Genomic DNA, 20,056 nt, shown 5'->3' with positions numbered 1-20,056 from the left:
ATGGCTAATAAGTTCCCTAACCTGGGGAATGAAACAGACATTAAATCCAGGAAATCTAGAAGATTCCAAAGAAGATGAACCCCAAAAGACCCACACCAAGGCACACTGTAATTAAAATGTCAAAGTTAAAGACAAAGAATCTTAAAAACTGTGAGAGAAAAATAACATGTTATGAACAAAGGACATCAGGTCAATGAACAATAAATGTAAGATCATCACCAGATTCCTCAACAGAAACTTTGCAGGCCAAAAGAGAGTGGTATGATATATTAAAAGTGCTGAAAAGAAGAAGAGGAAAAAAAAAGACCCAACTTCCAACCAAAACACTCTACACACCAAGATTATCATTTAGAATTAAAAAAGAGATAAAGATTTCTCCAGACAAGCAAAAGCTAAAGGAGATAATCATCATTAAATTGTCCCTAAAAGAAATGTTAAAACAAAGAGCACTAATTAGTAATAAGAAAACACATTAAAGTAAAAATCTCACTGGTAAAGGTAAATATATAGCAAAGAAAGTGGACTAATTACTTATAAAGCTAGTACGAGTGTTAAAAGAAATAGTAAAAATAACTATATTAATTAGTTAAGGGACATAAAAGCCAAAGAGATATAATATGTGACATCAAAAACATAAAAATGCAGAGTTTTAGAATATGTTCAAACTTAACTTGCTATCAACTTAAAATAGACTGTTAAATATTTAGGCTGAGCCTCATGGTAACCACAAAGCAAAAGCCTATAATACATACATAAACGATAATGAGAAAGGAATCTAAGCAGACTACCACAGAAAGTCAACAAATTGCAAGAAATCAAGAGAAGAGGGGAACAGAAACTATAAAACAGTCAGAAAAAAAATAAACAAAATGAAAATAAGTACATACTCATACCAACTACTTTAAATGCAAATGGACTAAGTGTTCCAATCAAAAGGCAGTTGCTGAATGGATAAAAAGACAAGACTCATCTATCTGCTGCCTATTTTTGATATAAAGACACATACAGACTGAAATGAAGGGATGGAAAAAGGTATTCCATGCCAATGGAAACCAAAAGAAAGCCTGGCAAGCTATACTTACATTAGACAAAACAGACTTGAAAACACAAACTGCAATAAAATAGAAGGGCATTACATAAAGACAAAGTGATCAATCCAACAAGAAAATTTAATATTTGTAAATATTTATGCACCCAACATAGAAGCATCTAAATATATAAAGCAAATATTAACAAACCTAAATGGAGAAATTGACAACAACCAACAACAGTAGGGGACTTTAATGCCCCCACTTACATCAATGGATAGATCATCCAGACAGAAAATCAATAAGGAAATACTGGCTTTAAGTCACATATTAGAATTTAAATGGCACATGATCAAGATGGACTTAATAGATATATACAGAACATTCTCTCTGAAGGCAGTAGTGTACACAATTCTACTCAAGTGCGCATGGAACATTTACCAGGAGAGATCATATATTAGGCCACAAAAGAAGTCTCAATAAGTTTAAGAAGACTGAAGTCATATCAAGTATCTTTCCCAAACATAGTACTATGAAACTAGAAAACAATTACAAAAAGAAAATTGGAAAAATCACAACTATGGGGGAGATTAAACAACATATTACTGAATAACCAATGGGTTGATGAAGAAATCAGAGAAATTTTAAAAATACCTTGAGATAAATGAAATGGATAAATAATAATGCCAAATCTATGGGACACAGCAAAAGCAGTTCTAAGATTATAATGATATAGGTTTATATCAAATAACAAGAAAAATATCAAGTAAACAACCTAACTTTAAACCTAACATGACTAGAAAAAGAACAGTTAAAACCCAAAGTTACCAGAAGGAAGGAAATAATAAAGATCAGAGTAGAAATAATGAACTAGAGACTAAAAAGACAATAGAGAAGATCAATGAAACTAACAGCTGGTTCTTTGAAAAGATAAACAAAATTGATGAGCTTTTGGCTAGACTAAGAAAAAAAGAGAGAGGGCTCAAATGAATAGAATCAGAAAATAAAGAGGAGAAATTATAATTGACACAAAAGAAATACAAAGGATCATAAGGGACTATTATGAACAATTATATGCCAAACAATTAGAAAACCTAGAAGAAATAAATTAATTCCTAGAAATATACCATCTTCCAAAACTGAATCATAAATAGAAAAATCTCAATAGAGCAATTACTACTAAAGAAGTTGAATCAGTAATAAAAAATACTCCCAACAAACAAAGATCCAGGACCAGATGGCTTTAACCAGTGAATTTTACAAAACCTTCAAAAAAGATTTAATACTAATACTTCTCAAAGTCTTCCAAAAAATTGAAGAGAAGAGAATACTCTCAAACTCATTTTATGAGGCCAACATTACCCTGATACCAAAACCAGTTAAGGACACACATGAAAAAAAGAAAAATTACAGGTCAATGTACCTGATCAACATAGATGCAAAAATCCTCAACAAAATGTTAGCAAACTGAATTCAATAATACATTAAAAGGATGCACCATGATCAAGTGGGATTTAAGCCAGGGATGGAAACATGGTTCAACATTTGTGAATCAATCAACATGAAAAACCATATTAACAAAATGAGGGATAAAATCACATGACTTCTCAAAAGATGCAGAAAAGCATTTGACAAATTCAATATCCATTTATGATAAAACAACAAACTGAGTACAGAGGCAATGTACTTCAAAACAGGAAGAGGTGATATATCACAAGTCCACAGAACATCATACTCAATGGTAAAATACTGAAATCTTTTTCCTTGAGATCAGAAACAAGACAAGCATACCCATTCTCACCACTTTTGTTCAACATAGTACTGGAAGTCCTACCCAGAACAATTAGGAAAAATAAATAAAAGTAATCAAAATTGGAAGAAAATGTAAAATACCATTATTTGTTGATAACACAATTTAATACACAGAAAATCCTAGAGAGTCTACAAAAAGGTTAGAATAAACTAACACAGTAAGGTTGGATCATACAAAATCAATGTACAAAAATCTGTGGCATATTTATACAGTAACCACAAACTATCAAAAAGAGAAATTAAGAAAAAAAATTTCATTCATAATTTCATCAAAAAGAATAAATATGTAGGAACAAATTTAACCAAGGAGGTGAAAGACATGGGCACTATACTGTACTATTTTCTAGAATACATGGTACTTACTGAATGAGGCATTGCTAGCAGTGATGTACATATATTAACTAATTTTCAACCTGTGCAATAGATACTGTCATTGTTCTCATTGGGCAGATGAAGAAAACAAGGCACAGAAGGGCTAATAAGTGGTAGTACTAGAACTTGAACCTAGACAACCTGGTTCCAGTGTCTTGGAAGCATTAATTTTTCTTTTTCTTTTTTTTTTTTTAAGATTTTATTTATTTATTTGAAAGAGATCACAAGTAGGCAGAGAGGCAGGCACAGAGAGAGGAGGAAGCAGGCTCCCCACCGAGCAGAGAGCCCGATGCGGGGCTCGATCCCAGGACCCCAGGATCATGACCTGAGCCGAAGGCAGAGGCTTTAACCCACTGAGCCACACAGGCGCCCCAGAAGCATTAATTTTTCTACTATGGTTTACTATTATATGGAGACCACTCCAATATGCTACTGGTGCCTACTAGATTGTACTCTACTTGAAAACACTGTCTTTGTATTTCCAATAGGGGCTAATGCAGTAGGGGTTTGATGTCTATTTTCAGGATGTAAACACTTTAGAGTATGTCTCAAAACACTGATTTGGGTCAAAAATCTCTACTTTAAGATCAAAGGATTCTTCACTCTTTGTAATCTGCTTCTCTGTTAATTAATTAACAAAATATATTAATATATTGTGGCTCTGAGGTTACACTGATGCAAATGTTCAAGAAACTAGTAAGCTTCAGAGTGAATCTCCCTGTACCCCTTTCCTCTCCTCTCAGTGCTGGTCACCGACACCTTCCTATGACGTCAGCCAGCCCAATACCATGCCTACCTTCTTTAAAGTTTGCTTTTGATTTGGTTAAAGCAATTCAGTGTTAACAGTAACAAGCAGGGAGAATTGAATTCACTGGCAACCAATGTTGAGGACCAATGTTTCTCAAGGTCCACCAGCCCAGCATTTGCACTAAGTCACCTGAGCCTCTTATGAACATGCAAATGCCTTGACTGCACTCAAACATTTGAAATCAGAATTTCTGGAGGTAGGTCTCGAGAAGCTACATTTATAACAGGCTTTTTTTAGAGAGTCTGGCGCATGTTAAGGTCCAGTTCTATTGACAGAGACTGATAAACAATTTTAGCCATCTTTTGATCTTGTTATTCTCAACTACCTTCTAGTTCTCACTTTCACTTCGACTAGAGCCATTGAAGTAAACCTATTTCTTTGTCATATTCCCTTACAGATCATAGTCAACACCTTTCTTCTTCCAGGCATTTCCTTTTAATACTTGAATCAATTTACTCTGATCATAGTTCACTTTTTGATGACCATATTACTCAAAGAACCTATATACAAAGAACACAGGGTTAGGATAACCTCAACACTACTGAACCAACAATTTATGCAGATTATTTTCCCTTCAGTGTCTGAATAAATAAGAAACTCATGGAAAGTAATACCCTTGTCAGCTGATTACTAATTTTTAAGCTCAGTTTATGTGCACTGTCAGAATTTACAAATTACACTTTGAAATGTGTCTTGAACACATATGAAAGATAAAAGAAAAGAGATTTTCTCAAGTTAATAGAAATGAGGTTAATATTAAAGCAGAATAACTGCTTCTAGAAAATTATTATTTAAAATAGCCAGCACTGTATCATTTAAATTGATACTTAAAAAGAGAATAGTAGTTGTTTTAAAATAATTGGTGCCATACATTTTAATGCATTCTACCAATGGCTATGGAATCCTTAATGTATTATTTAATGTCTACTCATTGATAGAAAGATATCATTAATTATCTTACTATTATATGAATAGTTTAAGAAAAGCACTCCTTAAACTTGATTGTGATTATTACACATAAATATACATTAAGTGCTGAAGACAAGTTTCAACAAATATATGGCAACCACAGTTTTTGAGATTCTTTTTTTTTTTTTAAGATTTTTATTTATTTATTTGACAGAGAGAGATCACAAGTAGGCAGAGAGGCAGGCAGAGAGAGAGGAAGGGAAGCAGGCTCCCCTCTGAGCAGAGAGCCCGATGTGGGACTCGATCCCAGGACCCTGAGATCATGACCTGAGCCGAAGGCAGCGGCTTAACCCACTGAGCCACCCAGGTGCCCAGTTTTTGAGATTCTTAATGGAAATCAAAAGAGCTTTCTTGTACCTTCCCTCCCCTGTTCCTCTTGAATGTGTCGTTCTCTGTCACAGTATCCTACTTTATTTTATTTACAGCAGTTACCAATATCTGAATTGTTCTTCCTATGTGTTTACTTGTTTACTATCTGTCTGTCCCACTAAATTACAAGGTCTAAGAGGTGGGAGAGTGCTACTGTCTCATTCATCACTTATTCCCAGCACTTGGACAGTGCCTGCTACACTTCATGTAAAATACTTTAACCAGATGATTGACTGACTAAATGAATGCATTCAAGTCCTAGCATAAGCAGTGACTGAGATGAAAGGAGAATCATTTTTAATTCTGTATTATGTAGCCTTCATATACAGTATTGCTCTTGGAGCAAAATATTTAGAAAAAAAATGATATCCATGAAAGCACAGGGAGAGCTCAGTTGGAGCTTATTGCACTATCATGATGATCCACAACAAAGCATGGAAACCTCTTGCCACTGGCTTGGTTCATAAAAGATCTCTAGTTACTGAGAGATATTGTTGTTAGTAAGTATATAGCAAATACATTTTTTAACTCTCAAGGTTTCTTTTATGGTTTTGTTTCATTTTTATAATCTGGACCTCTGGGATATTATATTCACTATCATAAAATTTTAAAAAATTATTCCAATTATATCCATTTTTAAGGCTGAGAAACTAGTACAGTTATTATAAATATTTAACAAATACTACATGTTAAAATAACTATTAATAAACAGTCACAACAAAAAATAAGTACTATTAAATATAGTTTCAAAACATATTTCCTTTCTTCAGAATGAGGTGTATTATGGTAGACGTGAAGGAAATGTATCAATTTTTAATTGCTCAGTATGTTCAGATTTGACATTAAATATATAGAAGAAAAAACTATTGGTTACTACTAAGCAAGAGTTCTTGAAAGATGTCAGTGCTGTGGTAAGAAGATGGCATAAATTTCCCATCAACTCACAAGGGTATATTGCTAATATATGGTTGACCTTCTTAACTAAGTGTAAATAAAAACTCCAAGTTTGTGTTACCCAAGTAGCCTGCTTCCAACAGACAGACTCTGAAGATAAACCAGGGCACTGATACTAACAGCATTGATCTGAGAACTTCTTTACTTTGAAAGCAGCAGGTTTTTCACACTCAGACACTTCTGTTTTGCTATTTGTCACGCTGCCCCCTTGATGACGCCCCTCTGCAGAACACATCAAATATGGCTACCAGGTTCAAAATGTAGGGTTCAAACATTAGGTTCATTGGGGCGCCTGGGTGGCTCAGTGGTTAAGCCTCTGCCTTCGGCTCAGGTCATGATCCCAGGGTCCTGGGATCGAGCCCCGCATCAGGCTCTCTGCTTCGCGGGGAGCCTGCTTCCTTCTCTCCCTCTGCCTGCCTCTCTGCCTACTTGTAATCTCTGTCAAATAAATAAATAAAATTAAAAACAAACAAACAAACAAACATTAGGTTCATTATACGTACGCATGTGTAGGGATATGGGACACATGGAGGGTAAGGGTGCTGGAAACAAAGAGGGGGAGAAGTAAGTAAAGTAAATAGGGAGAAGAGCTGGTCATTATGAAATGATACAGTTGGCTCTAATTCTCATAAAATCCTGACACTATTCAAGACAACACACACTTCCGAAGCCATTTTAGTTTTTCATCACAAATTATTTGTAAGTTGGTTTAGAAGGTTTTCTGAATATTTATGAGATTTTAAAATGGTATCATTTTTAAAAAAGAGGATTTGTTCACTTATTACTTTAGAGAGAGAGAACATGAAGGGGAGGGGCAGAGGGAGAAGAAAAAAGAGAATCCCCAGCAGACTCCCTGCAGAGTATGGAGCCCGAGGCTGCGCCCCTTCCCACAATCCAAATGGAAATCAAGAGTTGGAAGCTTAACCAACTGAACCCTCCACGCACCCCTAAAATGGTCTCATTTAATCCCTACTGGGTTTAGTTCTAAATATATATGATACCATTTAATTCCAAGGGTAACTCATCAAGGATCTTTTTATATCTTTTAGCCTAGGGGTGATGAATTCCAACAATTTATTACCCATAAAGTAAAATATCATTGCCTTAACTTGGCCTAATAACTACTTTCATGCTTCATGGGGTCTCGAACCTTCACAAATGGCACAAATATCTCTCGACTCTCAACTTTTACATCCCTCACTGTGTCTATCACGCATTTTGAAACTTTGTTATATATCTGCCAATGAAATGCTTATCTCCTCAAGGACAGAGACTCTATTCTATATCTAGTTTTAATACAGTTGACTTCCCCTATATTCCCCCCCTTACAGCACCTTCCCTAGCACATCACGCAGTGGGTACTTCATACCTCCTGGGTGAACTAAATGGAATTCTGGAATTTGGTTCATCTCTATACTACTCCCTCTATATACTCTTTCTGATCTCATCATGGCCATTCTCCTAGAAATCCTAAACGCTTGAAATGTCTGCATAGGGATACACTATCAGCCTGTAGTCTCACTTCTCTCTAGGGCCATTTATAACCCTGTTATTAAGTCTTTCTGGTAAGTTTTGACTAAAGCACCAATATTGTAACTTTGAAGCAATTACGTTCCAAACTAAGATTATGCCACTTTATTTCAAAATATCTACTTTAAACAAAAAATTTTGGTTTTTTGGCCACAACAATAAATTTTCATGCAAATTTTTATTTTAATTCTAACTAAAAGTCATTGCAAACATATTTAGTATCATATATACAGAAAAATGCACTGTAAACATTCTTAATTATGTCTCTTTTTTGTTTCAAACAAAATGACTATTTTTTACCTGTGTAAAAGGTAAATGAACAAAAAATATTTTTAACTGTAACTAGTAACTGAATAACTTAAAAGTGGACCAAACAACAACAAAATGACATTGGGCTCTGAGTTAGAGATGTATTATAGATGCACAAATCCCTAAGTAAAATACCGGAGAATGCCTATTATATAATAGTTGATAACCCCGAAAAGCTTTTTGTTTTTCAGAATACTTAAAAGCTTAATCCTATATCCCTTGCTATTATATTTCACTGCCAATTTGAAGAAAATAAATGATTCTAATCTTGGATTTCATAATCCATGCTTAAAACCGCTCTAATGCAGATTATGGGGTAATTATGGTAAATGCCAAAATAATATAATTAATCTTAACCACTTCACTAAATTAAAGTGCCTTATAACAAAAAAGAACAACATGTATAAGCACATACAGTATTGCATAATTAAGGATATTTCAAAAATTCTAAAGCAGCAAACATTAAACTCGTAGAACTTTCAGACACAACTGGAAAAAACTGGAACATACACACTGTTCAAACTTCCATTAGAGTTGACTTTCACTTAGTTGTCTTATATCAGCAGGTCACTAAAACTTAAAATATGCTTAGCCCTTTAGAAGTTATAAAGCCAATTTTAAAGCTAATCATTATAGTAGTTTTAACTGTAGGTTCCTCAGTTTTGGAAACGATGACGTCCCTCCTCTCTTCATCACACACCTGTGCTGCCCACCCACCACAGTACTTGCTCAGTGAATGGCGAGGACTGATGGACTGCCATGTGGCTTGAATAGAATACCTTCAAACAATCACAGATCACAATGACAGGAAATGAGTATTCTCTGTGACTGGGGTCAATCCTCCCAGAAAGAACTTTTCCCCCCAAATATTTTCCTCGACGGCAGGGGGCAGAGGACAACTGCAGGAAGGACAGGTGAGCATCTGAAATCAATTCACATGGTTCTGCCAGTGAAGTGTGGTCTCTCTTTTTTAAAATCTGTTAGATAAAATGCGATATTTAATGCACGGACAAGGGTATTTAATTCTACCCTGAAAACGATCCTTATTAGAAAAGATTTATTTCCCCAGATTTGGAGTGATATCTCTTATCCCTGGTTATCTTCTAGAACTGACTCCATTTGGGGCACCTGGGTGGCTCAATCAGTTAGGCTCAGGTCAGGACCTCAGGGTAGTGAGAACAAGCCCCCTGTTGGGAGTCTACTTGAGATTCTCCTTCCTTCTCTCCCTCTGCCCCTCCCCTGGCTTGCACTCTAACTAAGTAAATAAATAAATGAAATCTTATATAAAATTGGCTATATTTAATAAAGAGAACTCTCATTAATATTCTTTCATTTTGTTAACTGTTTCCTTTGCTGTGCAAAAGCTTTTGATCTTGATGAAATCCCAATAGTTCATTTTTGCCCTTGCTTCCCTTGCCTTTTGCGTTGTTCCTAGGAAGATGTTGCTGCGGCTGAGGTCGAAGAGGTTGCTGCCTGTGTTCTCCTCAAGGATTTTGATGGATTCCTTTCCCACATTGAGGTCCTTCATCCATTTTGAGTCTATTTTCGTGTGTGGTATAAGGAAATGGTCCAATTTCATTTTTCTGCATGTGGCTGTCCAATTTTCCCAGCACCATTTATTGAAGAGGCTGTCTTTTTTCCATTGGACATTCTTTCCTGCTTTATCGAAGATTAGTTGACTGTAGAGTTGAGGGTCTATTTCTGGGCTCTCTATTCTGTTCCATTGATCTATGTGTCTGTTTTTGTGCCAGTACCATGCTGTCTTGATGATGACAGCTTTGTAATAGAGCTTGAAATCGGAATTGTGATGCCACCAACTTTGGCTTTCTTTTTCAATATCCCTTTGGCTATTCGAGATCTGGGCCCTATGACCCAGCAATTGCACTACTGGGTATTTACCCTAAAGATACAAACGTAGTGATCCAAAGGGGCACGTGCACCCGAATGTTTATAGCAGCAATGTCCACAATAGCCAAACTATGGAAAGAACCTAGATGTCCATCAACAGATGAATGGATCAAGAAGATGTGGTATATATACACAATGGAATACTATGCAGCCATCAAAAGAAATGAAATCTTGCCATTTGCAACAACATGGATGGAACTAGAGCGTATCATGCTTAGCGAAATAAATCAAGCAGAGAAAGACAACTATCATATGATCTCCCTGATATGAGGAAGTGGTGATGCAACATGGGGGCTTAAGTGGGTAGAAGAAGAATCAATGAAACAAGATGGGATTGGGAGGGAGACAAACCATAAGTGACTCTTAATCTCACAAAACAAACTGAGGGTTGCTGGGGGGAGGGGGGTTGGGAGAAGGGGGTGGGATTATGGACATTGGGGAGGGTACGTGCTTTGGTGAGTGCTGTGAAGTGTGTAAATCTGGTGATTCACAGACCTGTACCCCTGGGGATAAAAATATATGTTTATAAAAAATAAAAAATTATAAAAAAAATTAAAAAAATAAAAAAATAAAATAAAAACTAAAAAAAATTAAAAATTAAAAATTAAAAAAATATATATTCTTTCATTTTCTCAATAGCATAGACTAATTCCCCTGCAGACATAAGGAATCGCTCTCAGAAGCACATGCACCAGTCTCAGACACATATCTCGTGTAATAAAAGACTTTTTGAACGGAGAAATACTAACTTTAAGGTTGGATAAGCAGTTGTTGAGGAAGACGTGCCACCTGTTCAGGAACAGCTGCTTCTGACTGACGCAGAGAAGGCAGGTCACCAGGGGGTACAAGGCCTGAGGAGAAAGAAGGTGAGGTCACAAGCTGATTTCTATTTCAACAAACCAGGTAACACACGTTCTCTGGAATCACTACCTCTCTCTGTGGGCCAGAATAAACAGGACGCTTTATAGGCTCAGAGGGGGCCATGCAGAAGTAGGCATTTCGCAAATGCCTTCTGACAACGATGGGGGTGGAATTATCTAGAATTTTAAAGTGTATAATAAGTTTCATGTATAGTAAGTGGAAATCTGATTTACTGATTTTGTCTTCACTTACGAATTTTAAAAACAAACTCATTGTCTTAGATCACTCTCAATCATCAGAGAGAAAGCAGGAAGGCACACTGATTTTAAAAATGTTATTGGGGTTTTTGCTCAGAAACATCTACTAGCTTGTCCTTGTCTGAGAGGTAGGTGTATATATTTTCTTTGCATGCAATCTTCCTGTAATTAAAGAAGATTCCTAAAAGAAATGTTATTGCATTGGTAAACTCCACCAAGACAAATTTAACCACAGGAGGAATTTGCTTACGTGTGAATAAACAGAGGTGCTACTGTGCTTTTACTGCCTAACTGGGCTGGTTTCCCACAGCAACTGGAGAAGATAGACAAGCTAATGAGCGGCCACCAAAAAATATATATGCAACCCCCATCACCATTCTGCTGAACCAAACATACACATGGATGGTGCCCAAAGAATTAAAGCTAGGGAAAATTTAAACAAAAATAGAACTGGCTCATCCATTAAGGTGAATTAGCAAAAAACAATTGCCACAAAGAGATTTAGTGCATTATGGACCATTAACTTCATTTTTTTATTCACTTGCTTTTAAACTGACTTTGAACTATGCTACCATTGAAGAAGACAGTGAAGACATCCGTCAGCACTGCCAGCAAAGCAACTCTGAACATTAGCTCAAATAATGGTGCCAACGCTCATACTTTGAAGACTGGCGTAAATCATGCCAGTTAACCAGTTACCTAATTAATCTGCTTCCTCCACACTATCACAATTGTGGCTCACAAGCCACATTTCCATTCATAAACCAGAGTTTGGTTTTTTTTTTTTTTCTTTTTTTTCCACTGAGGGCAAAGGGTTCTGGTAATTGAGAAGAATTTTATGTGCTGCTGCTCTTCAACACAAAACCTTTCCCAACTACTGTTTTCTCAGCCTTCTGAGAATCTTTCCTACGGGCAACTGTCTATCTCCCAACTCCCTTTGCTGCCTGCTTCCATTTTGATTTTCAATATCAGGATAGGAACGAACCAGTAAAGACCTCTGGAGATTGAAAAAGGTAAACTGTTATTATAAACTTTGACTTTCAGATTTGAAAAAATACTCAAAATTAAACAAAAATCAAGTTAAGCCAGTCTTGAAAATAAACAACAGAATCTTAGGACAAGAAGGGTTGTCTGAGGTGACACTGTCTAATCCCCTCATATTATTGGGATCCGGTTATAGTCAATGTTAAGTACAAGCTCAAAATTTTGAAATGCTCCCTCTTTTGGGGGGAGCTGCAGGTAATCTCCCTTCTGGGAGACTTTTATGACTCTCAAATAACTCAAATTTCAGCCTCTGAAGTTTTGCATTCTCTCAAGAGTTACTAACCAACGAATGCTTCTTTCGAGAAGAAAGTTCCAGCGTGGTGTCATACAGGCTTTCGACAAAGTTTCTAAGGCAAGGAACATTTACTTCATTTTTAACAGCCTAAAATAGAGATGCATGTTAATATTATATTAATGAAATTGGTGATCCTCTAATCCAATTTGAAGTTCTTAAAAAAAAATAAAAACATTAACTCACCGCAGCAACTGGGACAAGAATTTCAACAAAAAGCCCTGCCAAGGCATGCTTGATATCTTTGTCTTTGACCTCGAGGAAATAATGTGCACATTCCTAGGAAGTAGAAAAAAAAAAACAGAAAGGAGGGAGAATAGATTAAAATGTGCATATAAAATGTCCTTAAACAAATTTAAGGAAACAGCTCTTAATTCAATCATACACACTAACATAGCATATTCCTTAATCCATTAAAGAAAAATCACTGGGTTCTAGCATTTATACTTCAGTTCAAAATAGTCTCAATGACATTTTGCAAAACTGCTTTTCTCAGACTCCTACTTCTCCTACTATGCTGAAAGGACAAAGCATCTACAATCAGGAACAATACTCATCCACTGACTTACTGGTTGATTCATTCAGACATAGGCTGCTGACAAATTTTGTTGACCACCTACTGTGCGTGGGGCCCTAAGTCCTTGATTAACCCACAAACACAAATCCCCAGAGAAGGTAAGGCAGGCAGAAGATATTAAACTTATTTTGGGACCTGTGACAGCCCCAGGCACAGAGCTGTTTACTTCTTAGCTCTGACATTTTAGGTGTGTTTATTATTCAGATAGTTTCATAAGCAAGTCTGGAATGCTTCCCTCCCCCACCTCAGGCAAGAAACCCTTAGAATAGTTCCTCAAGCAAGGCGGTCTTTACGTGTGGACTACCATCTATGAAAGGGTATTTCTGGTGGCCCAGAGAATCATTTATTAGGAAAGCTGACCTGTTGAGAATTCCACCAGCCCCTTTCTCCTTTCTGGCCTTTTTGGTAATAATTCTTCATTAGGTATTGTTTTCATGGAAGGGTCTAAGGCTACACGTGTTTGTGACGATATGTAATATTTATATTAGCTATTATACTTGATTTCAGTCAAGGTTGGGACCACTGCCAATAAACGTTACTAAAATCCCTACTCTATTGATTCTATACTAAGACAACAGTCCAAGAAAGGCACTGCCAACATGGAGTCATTGAGATGGTTTCCCCAGTGCAGAACAGAGCTTCATGCTTCCTGGAATTACAGTTCTTTTCCTACATAATTTTATATATGCATGTAAATACTCTTTCAAGTCATTACTCAAGTACATAGATACATGAATTATTCATATGAGAGAGGGATCAACATAGTTAACAACTAAGTGCTTACCATGTACCAAGAATCCTCAGAACCACCTTCTAAGGTTAGTGCCATTATTATTGCTCTACACAAAGGTAAGTGAGGTGGTGAGTGGTGAGGGGTTAAGGGTGACTTGCCCAAGGTCAATGCGCTGGTAAGTGCTGAAGTTTGAATTTAAACCCAAGAAGTTTGATACATGGCATATATTCTTCTTTTTGTTTTTAAATAGGTTCACTGAGATATAATTCACATGATATGTAATTCACCCACTTAAAGCATATAATTCAATGGCTTTTAGGATATTCACAATTGTACATTTTTAAAAAAAGATTATTTATTTATTTATTTGACAGAGAGTGTGAGAGAGAAAGAGAGAGCACAAGCAGAGGAGTGGCCCAAAGAGGGAGAGGGAGAAGCAGACAACCTCCTGAGGAGGGAGCCTGAAGTGGGGCTTGATCCCAGGACCCTGGGATCATGACTTGAGCTGAAGGCAGATGCTTAACCAACTGAGCCACCCAGGGCCCCCACAATGTACCTTTATCACCATAATTAAATTTAGAACTTTTTCATTACCCTTCAGAGAAACTCTCTGGTCTTTAGCAGTCATTTCCAACCTCTCTAATCACATTCCCCTCCTCTAAGCCCTACACAATTACCAATCTTTTTTCTGTCTCTATGGATTTGCCTATCCAAATGGAATCATGTAATATGCAGCCTTTTGTCTGAATTCTTCTGTTTAGCATAATATTTTCAAGGTACATACATGTACTTTGTAGCATATATCAGTACTTCATTCCTTTTCATGGCCAAATAATATTTCCTTAGATGAATATACCACATTTTGTTTATCTAGTCATCAGTTGATGACCATTTGGGCTATATTCACTTTTTTGTTATTATGAATAATGCTGCTATGAACATTTGCATTCAAGTTTCTGTGTGAATGTATACTGTCATTTCTTTTGCATATATCCCTAAAACCATTGAGGGACCGCCAAACTGTTTTCCAAAGTTGTTAGGCCATTTTATATTCCCGCCAGCAGTGTATGTGTGTTCCAATTTCCCTACATTGTACCCACACTTCCTGTTATCTGTCTTTTTGGTTATAGCCATTTCAGTCGGTATGAAGCAGTACAGTCTATATGCCTCATCCCTATATCTAAGCTTGACACTGATAAAGACCCTCACTAAACCTAGTTTCAGCAGTACCAAAGAAAGTTTCATAAATTCTAATAGAGCCTCATGTTCTGCAAAATCCACATTAGCAACAACTCTTCTGTTAGTATGTAATGAGAAACACTGAATAATTGACACCTAAACCATATGTACAGTTTGGTTGATTTTTTAAAAACTGATTCTCTTTTATAGTTGGAATACAAAGTTTTCCACATTATTTAAAGTTCGGATGTCTATGAATGTTAACACAGCCACCTCAATGCTATCAATTATAAAAAGCAAAAAATCAGCTGTATTTTATGCATAGATCAAAATGTAGCTGATGGGTCAAAAAGAGAAAAAAAGTCCACCAAGAAGACATTCCACTATACGCCCTACTTCAAAGGTGATATGAAAGTTTAAAAGTGAAATTATCTGCCTGCAACTCTAGTATTTGGTTACAAAGCACGTTGTGCACTACTGAGGAAAACGTAGGACTTCTTTACATTGTCAAGTGAATGGGCTTTCATGTTCCAAGTCAGTCGTTCTGATGAAGGGAGTTGTTCAGCCCCCTGGTTCTCCTGCCCAAGAAGTTACCTACCTGCATAAACTGAAGAGAAGCCTCAAAGTCCTCTACAGGATACATCTTAATTCGAAAGAATTTCATCCCCATTATCAAGCTGATAATGCTCTGAACAATATATGGGCTCTGCTCTTTGTGTCGTAATTCCTTGAGTTCTGCCATAAATTTCTTCTTCACAGCAGGGAATCTAAAAAGAGAACAAGAGTGGTTTATCAAATAATGGGTACGAAAGTGACCATAATGGAGGCCTCCAGTGTCTAGGAGTGACAGGGCACAGTGACAGGAGTCCTTTGAATTAGTTGAAGAACATGGCTGTCATTTTGTAAAGATCTACTATGTGGGATTGGGCAAAGAGTACAAACCTCTCCTTCTCTTAGTCTATGAGATGCTCAATGTTTCCTTCAGTCAGGGAGAAGATCCAGGTTTATTCAGACCCTCTCAAAATGGCCTCGCTCTTAAATTGAGCACAACAAAAAGCTCCATTTCCTCAGGCTGGGCAATTTCTAGCATACCTGCCAACCCCAGGGACCTGAAGTATGTCTAATTGTGAGCATCTGAGCAATAGCACAGGCCTGCTCTTTGTGACAATGACAGAAAATCATGCCAAGAAATAGTCCTAATCCATTTCCAGAGTTTTCTATTGTTGTTTCTTTCATACTTTTTGGTTAATGATCATTGTAAAAAATATTTTTAGGTTGAGGAGAATCTAATAATGAAACAATTCAAATTGAATCTAAAAGATTGAATAACAAATAGCATGGAGGACATGGGGAGTTAGAGAGGAGAAAGGAGTTGGGGGAAATTGGAAGGGGAGGTGAACCATGAGAGACTGTGGACTCTGAAAAACAATCTGAGGGGTTTGAAGTGGTGGGGGGTGGGAGGTTGGGGTACCAGGTGGTGGGTATTAGAGAGGGCACGGATTTCATGGAGCACTGGGTGTGGTGCAAAAAGAATGAATACTGTTATGCTGAAAATAAATAAAAAATAAATTAAAAAAAAAAAGATTGAATAAGAATTTTCTCCACGCCTGGGATGTTACAACTAAAGAAACAAAGCCTGCAAGGAGCTTGAGGTGTCTGTATAAATAGTAAAATAGTAACAATTAATAATATTAATTACAACATTTTCATATAAGATTATAAAAAAGAATAGACCCTAAGAGGTTGGAAAATAGTAGCAGATCTGCAAAGTACCCAAGGTAGAGGAACATATACATAAAAGCTATCCTAACTATTTCTGAAATGTCTAGTTAAAAGAAAAAGGAAAGCATTCTAAAACTCATTGTGTGTTGCTTCCTGAGACAGTCAGCCTGGGATTCCACATATGTGAAAAGGTCAATTAGGAGCAAGGCATGATTAAAGAGGGTTATTATGATTATAAAAGTTAAAGGCCAACTAACAGAATCCTGGAAGGTTGAGAAAACTCTTGACAGCTCAAGGTAGAAACTTGAGGTCAAATAAAATAGGCAGTAAACATGAAGGTACTGTTTCACCAGAAGGCAGTACAGACGGCCATGATGGGCAAGTTGGTGTTAGAGACTTGGCAACAGCTGGCCATTTTCTTGCTCCTGGCTCGGGTGCAGAAAGTTATGTGGGGCTCGTTTGGTAATAATTTGTTAGAACTGCATTTTTCTTAAGCCAATTTACAGACTTTTCTTCATGTTTGCTACACATATTTCCCAATAAAAGAGGTTTTTAAGAAGGCAATGGAGCAGAAAACAGAAAATCCAAATGCCAATGTCCTCTTTCTTTCCTCCTCCTTGTAGAGTAGAAAATAATCTGATACTGAAGACGGTGACCATGACAGCTATAGGGAGACATCCAGCACATACAATATGCCAACCAAAGTTCAGACAACCCTACAGTTCATCTTCATGATCATTCAATCCTCACAACTTGAGCAGAGTAGTATTATTAAACCCTTTTGACAGAACAGGAACTTGAGGCTGAGACTTCTTCATGTGCTCAAGTCGCATAGCTGGTAAGTGACAGCCAGAATTTCAAGCCAAGTGTCTGGCTCTAGAGTCCCTACACTTAATCTGTGAGCTGTCATGTCTGGACCAGTGGTTCTCCAAGCATGGCCCCCAGATCATCATCAGCAGCAGCAGCAGGACTGCCTGGAACTTAGGAGAAACACTCATTATTGGCCCACCCCACACCCACTGAGTAAGAAACACTGGGGCTGATTTCCAGGACTCTTGTTTAACAAGCCCTAGAGGTGATTTTGCTGTCTAAAGTTTATGAAACACTGGTCTGGACATGGAATCATGATAAGGTATATTTGTAAGACGATTTATATTTTATGCACATTATATTGTTTTATATTTTTGCCTTCACAACAATCTACTGTGTCAGGCAGTGAACACATTTCCATTTTACAAATAAGGAAACAGACATGGAAGATCAACATGACAAAGAAGACTCAAAAGCAAGTCTTCTGACACAAATTCCAGGGATTTCTACCATACTCCAGCTGCCTTACCTTGTCATGAACTATGAAATACAGTCACTGTTTTAAGAACAATGTATACAGTTTGATTGGGAAGATAAAGCGATGTGAATAATAATAACAATAATAATTTTAAAATATTAATAAGAGTAATAACCATTAAATATTATTTATTTACAGTTTATTCATTAAACCAATTATGACTAGTATTTATTTAAATTATTAAATATTATTTACAATAATAATTGTTGTTGTTATTATTTTTTGTGAGGTGTATTTGCCACTGCCTGACCCTTTGCTGGAATCTCACTGATCTTTCCGGGAGGTGGAATGGTCAGGCCAAATCACTTTCTCATATTTCACATTGCCTTTATGAGACTAACACACTTAAAGAGGCTCCAGGGCATAGGAGAATGAAAGGGCTCTTTCCAGCTGGAAAATTAGTAGAGATTTCTGGGGATTTGAGCTGGGGTAAAGGCTGAGTCTTTAGGCAATGATAATAAAGGGTGGGAGGCAGAAATGGCGTGCAAAACAATGGAAGGAACATTTTTAATCAAGATTATATAAATCTATTAATTCTCAACTGGATTTTTAAAAATTGTATTTTTATTCAAGTTATTCCCAAACACTAAAAAACTTACCAAGGATTTTAATTTTGAAATGTGAAAGCTTGAAAGGAAAAAGTAATCTTATAGGTTAGAATTATACTGTCTTAAAGACCATATGATACTTAGGAAAGTTTGTTTTCTATCCCTAATCCAGGACTAAAACCAGGAGCAGTAGGAGGGGGCAGGTTACTTGTATAACTTACTAGGTCAACAGTCTCAGGAGTGGGTGGCTGACAGTCTGTTTATTTTTCAATGAAGAATAAATATGGCTGTCTTTTACTTTTAAAAGTCCCAGATGACATAAACATACTATTTTAGCATTAGAAGTATCCCAAAATCTATTTGCACTTAAAATCTATTTTTCTGTAAAGTAATTTTAGGGAAAAATTAATTCGTTTTTAATGACTGTGCCTTTAGTAAATACAGTAACTCAATGATTACTCGGTCTTTGAAATACTAGAACATCCATATGGGAAAAAAAAACTGCTTTAAAATGATTCATACATACTATAGAAGTGAGAGTTTAAGAATAAATACATTATGATTATACTGTATAAAGAGAAAGTAATTTTGAAATCTATGAATCTTAGAGGCCATTATCACTATTTAAATAAATATATCAGATTTTAACCAAAAAAACTTAACCTAAAAAAGTCAAACTTTAACTCAACTGACTTTCAGAAAGTCAACGCTTTGGGTGATAATCACTAAATAGCAAAAATTTTTTCCCTCTATGACAGGAATTAAGTGCATTATCATTAGTAAGTAAAAAATAGTGATTTCGCTAAAACTTAAAGACTAAAATTAAGCATTAATAACTAAAGTCATAAAGAAGAAAATATTTCATATGCATTACCACTGGGAGCTAGATCTAAAGTCTAAAATTAGAATTGCTATATTACTCAAGTTTATTAAAAAAAAAAGATAACCACCCTGTACTAGATAAGCATACATCATTTTTCCTCCACTGAGAACAAAGTAAACAGTACTTTTCTATGGTAATGACAAAGTAATGTTTCTGGCATATTCACAAAAAGGAAACAATGTGATAATTTGGATTATGACACAGGATTGTACTATTAATAAAGGTTACCTATACATTGACTGGTTGAGAATATATCACTGTGATTACTATACACTACTGAAGTTACCATAAAAAGACACTGACCAAGGGATTCTCTTATGACTGGCAAGTACGGGAGCATTGTCCAAATTGAGACATTTCACATACCCAGCTATTGCTGGGTAAGAATTAGGACAAATATTGACATCATGGAAATTAAAACAAGCCATGGTTGGTGGCAAAAGAACACTGGCTTGGTGGATCATATAAATCTGACCTAATATAGAAATTCCTATAACCTTAGAATGTGGCTTAGTTATAACATTGTTTCTCAGTTCATTCACAATCAACATCA

The 20,056-nt window shown here is 36.2% G+C and overlaps 1 protein-coding gene across 4 annotated transcripts in view; it reads right to left on the bottom strand.

Moving 5' to 3' along the window:
* Positions 1–20,056, bottom strand: part of FRY (FRY microtubule binding protein) — a 439,393-nt gene that overhangs the window by 147,424 nt on the left and 271,913 nt on the right. For all 4 annotated transcript variants that reach the window (XM_059378057.1, XM_059378054.1, XM_059378056.1 and 1 more), the window contains 4 exons: positions 15,601–15,769; positions 12,700–12,792; positions 12,505–12,603; positions 10,809–10,910 (listed from right to left, as the gene is read on the bottom strand). In XM_059378057.1, the coding sequence (XP_059234040.1) occupies positions 10,809–10,910; positions 12,505–12,603; positions 12,700–12,792; positions 15,601–15,769 (463 nt within the window). The remainder of the gene's footprint in view (positions 1–10,808; positions 10,911–12,504; positions 12,604–12,699; positions 12,793–15,600; positions 15,770–20,056) is intronic.

This window comes from Mustela nigripes, chromosome 15 (assembly GCF_022355385.1).
Source record: "Mustela nigripes isolate SB6536 chromosome 15, MUSNIG.SB6536, whole genome shotgun sequence".
Taxonomy (NCBI): domain Eukaryota; kingdom Metazoa; phylum Chordata; class Mammalia; order Carnivora; family Mustelidae; genus Mustela; species Mustela nigripes.
Note: the sequence above shows the minus strand (reverse complement) of the source record. Positions and strands in the feature narration are given on the sequence as shown.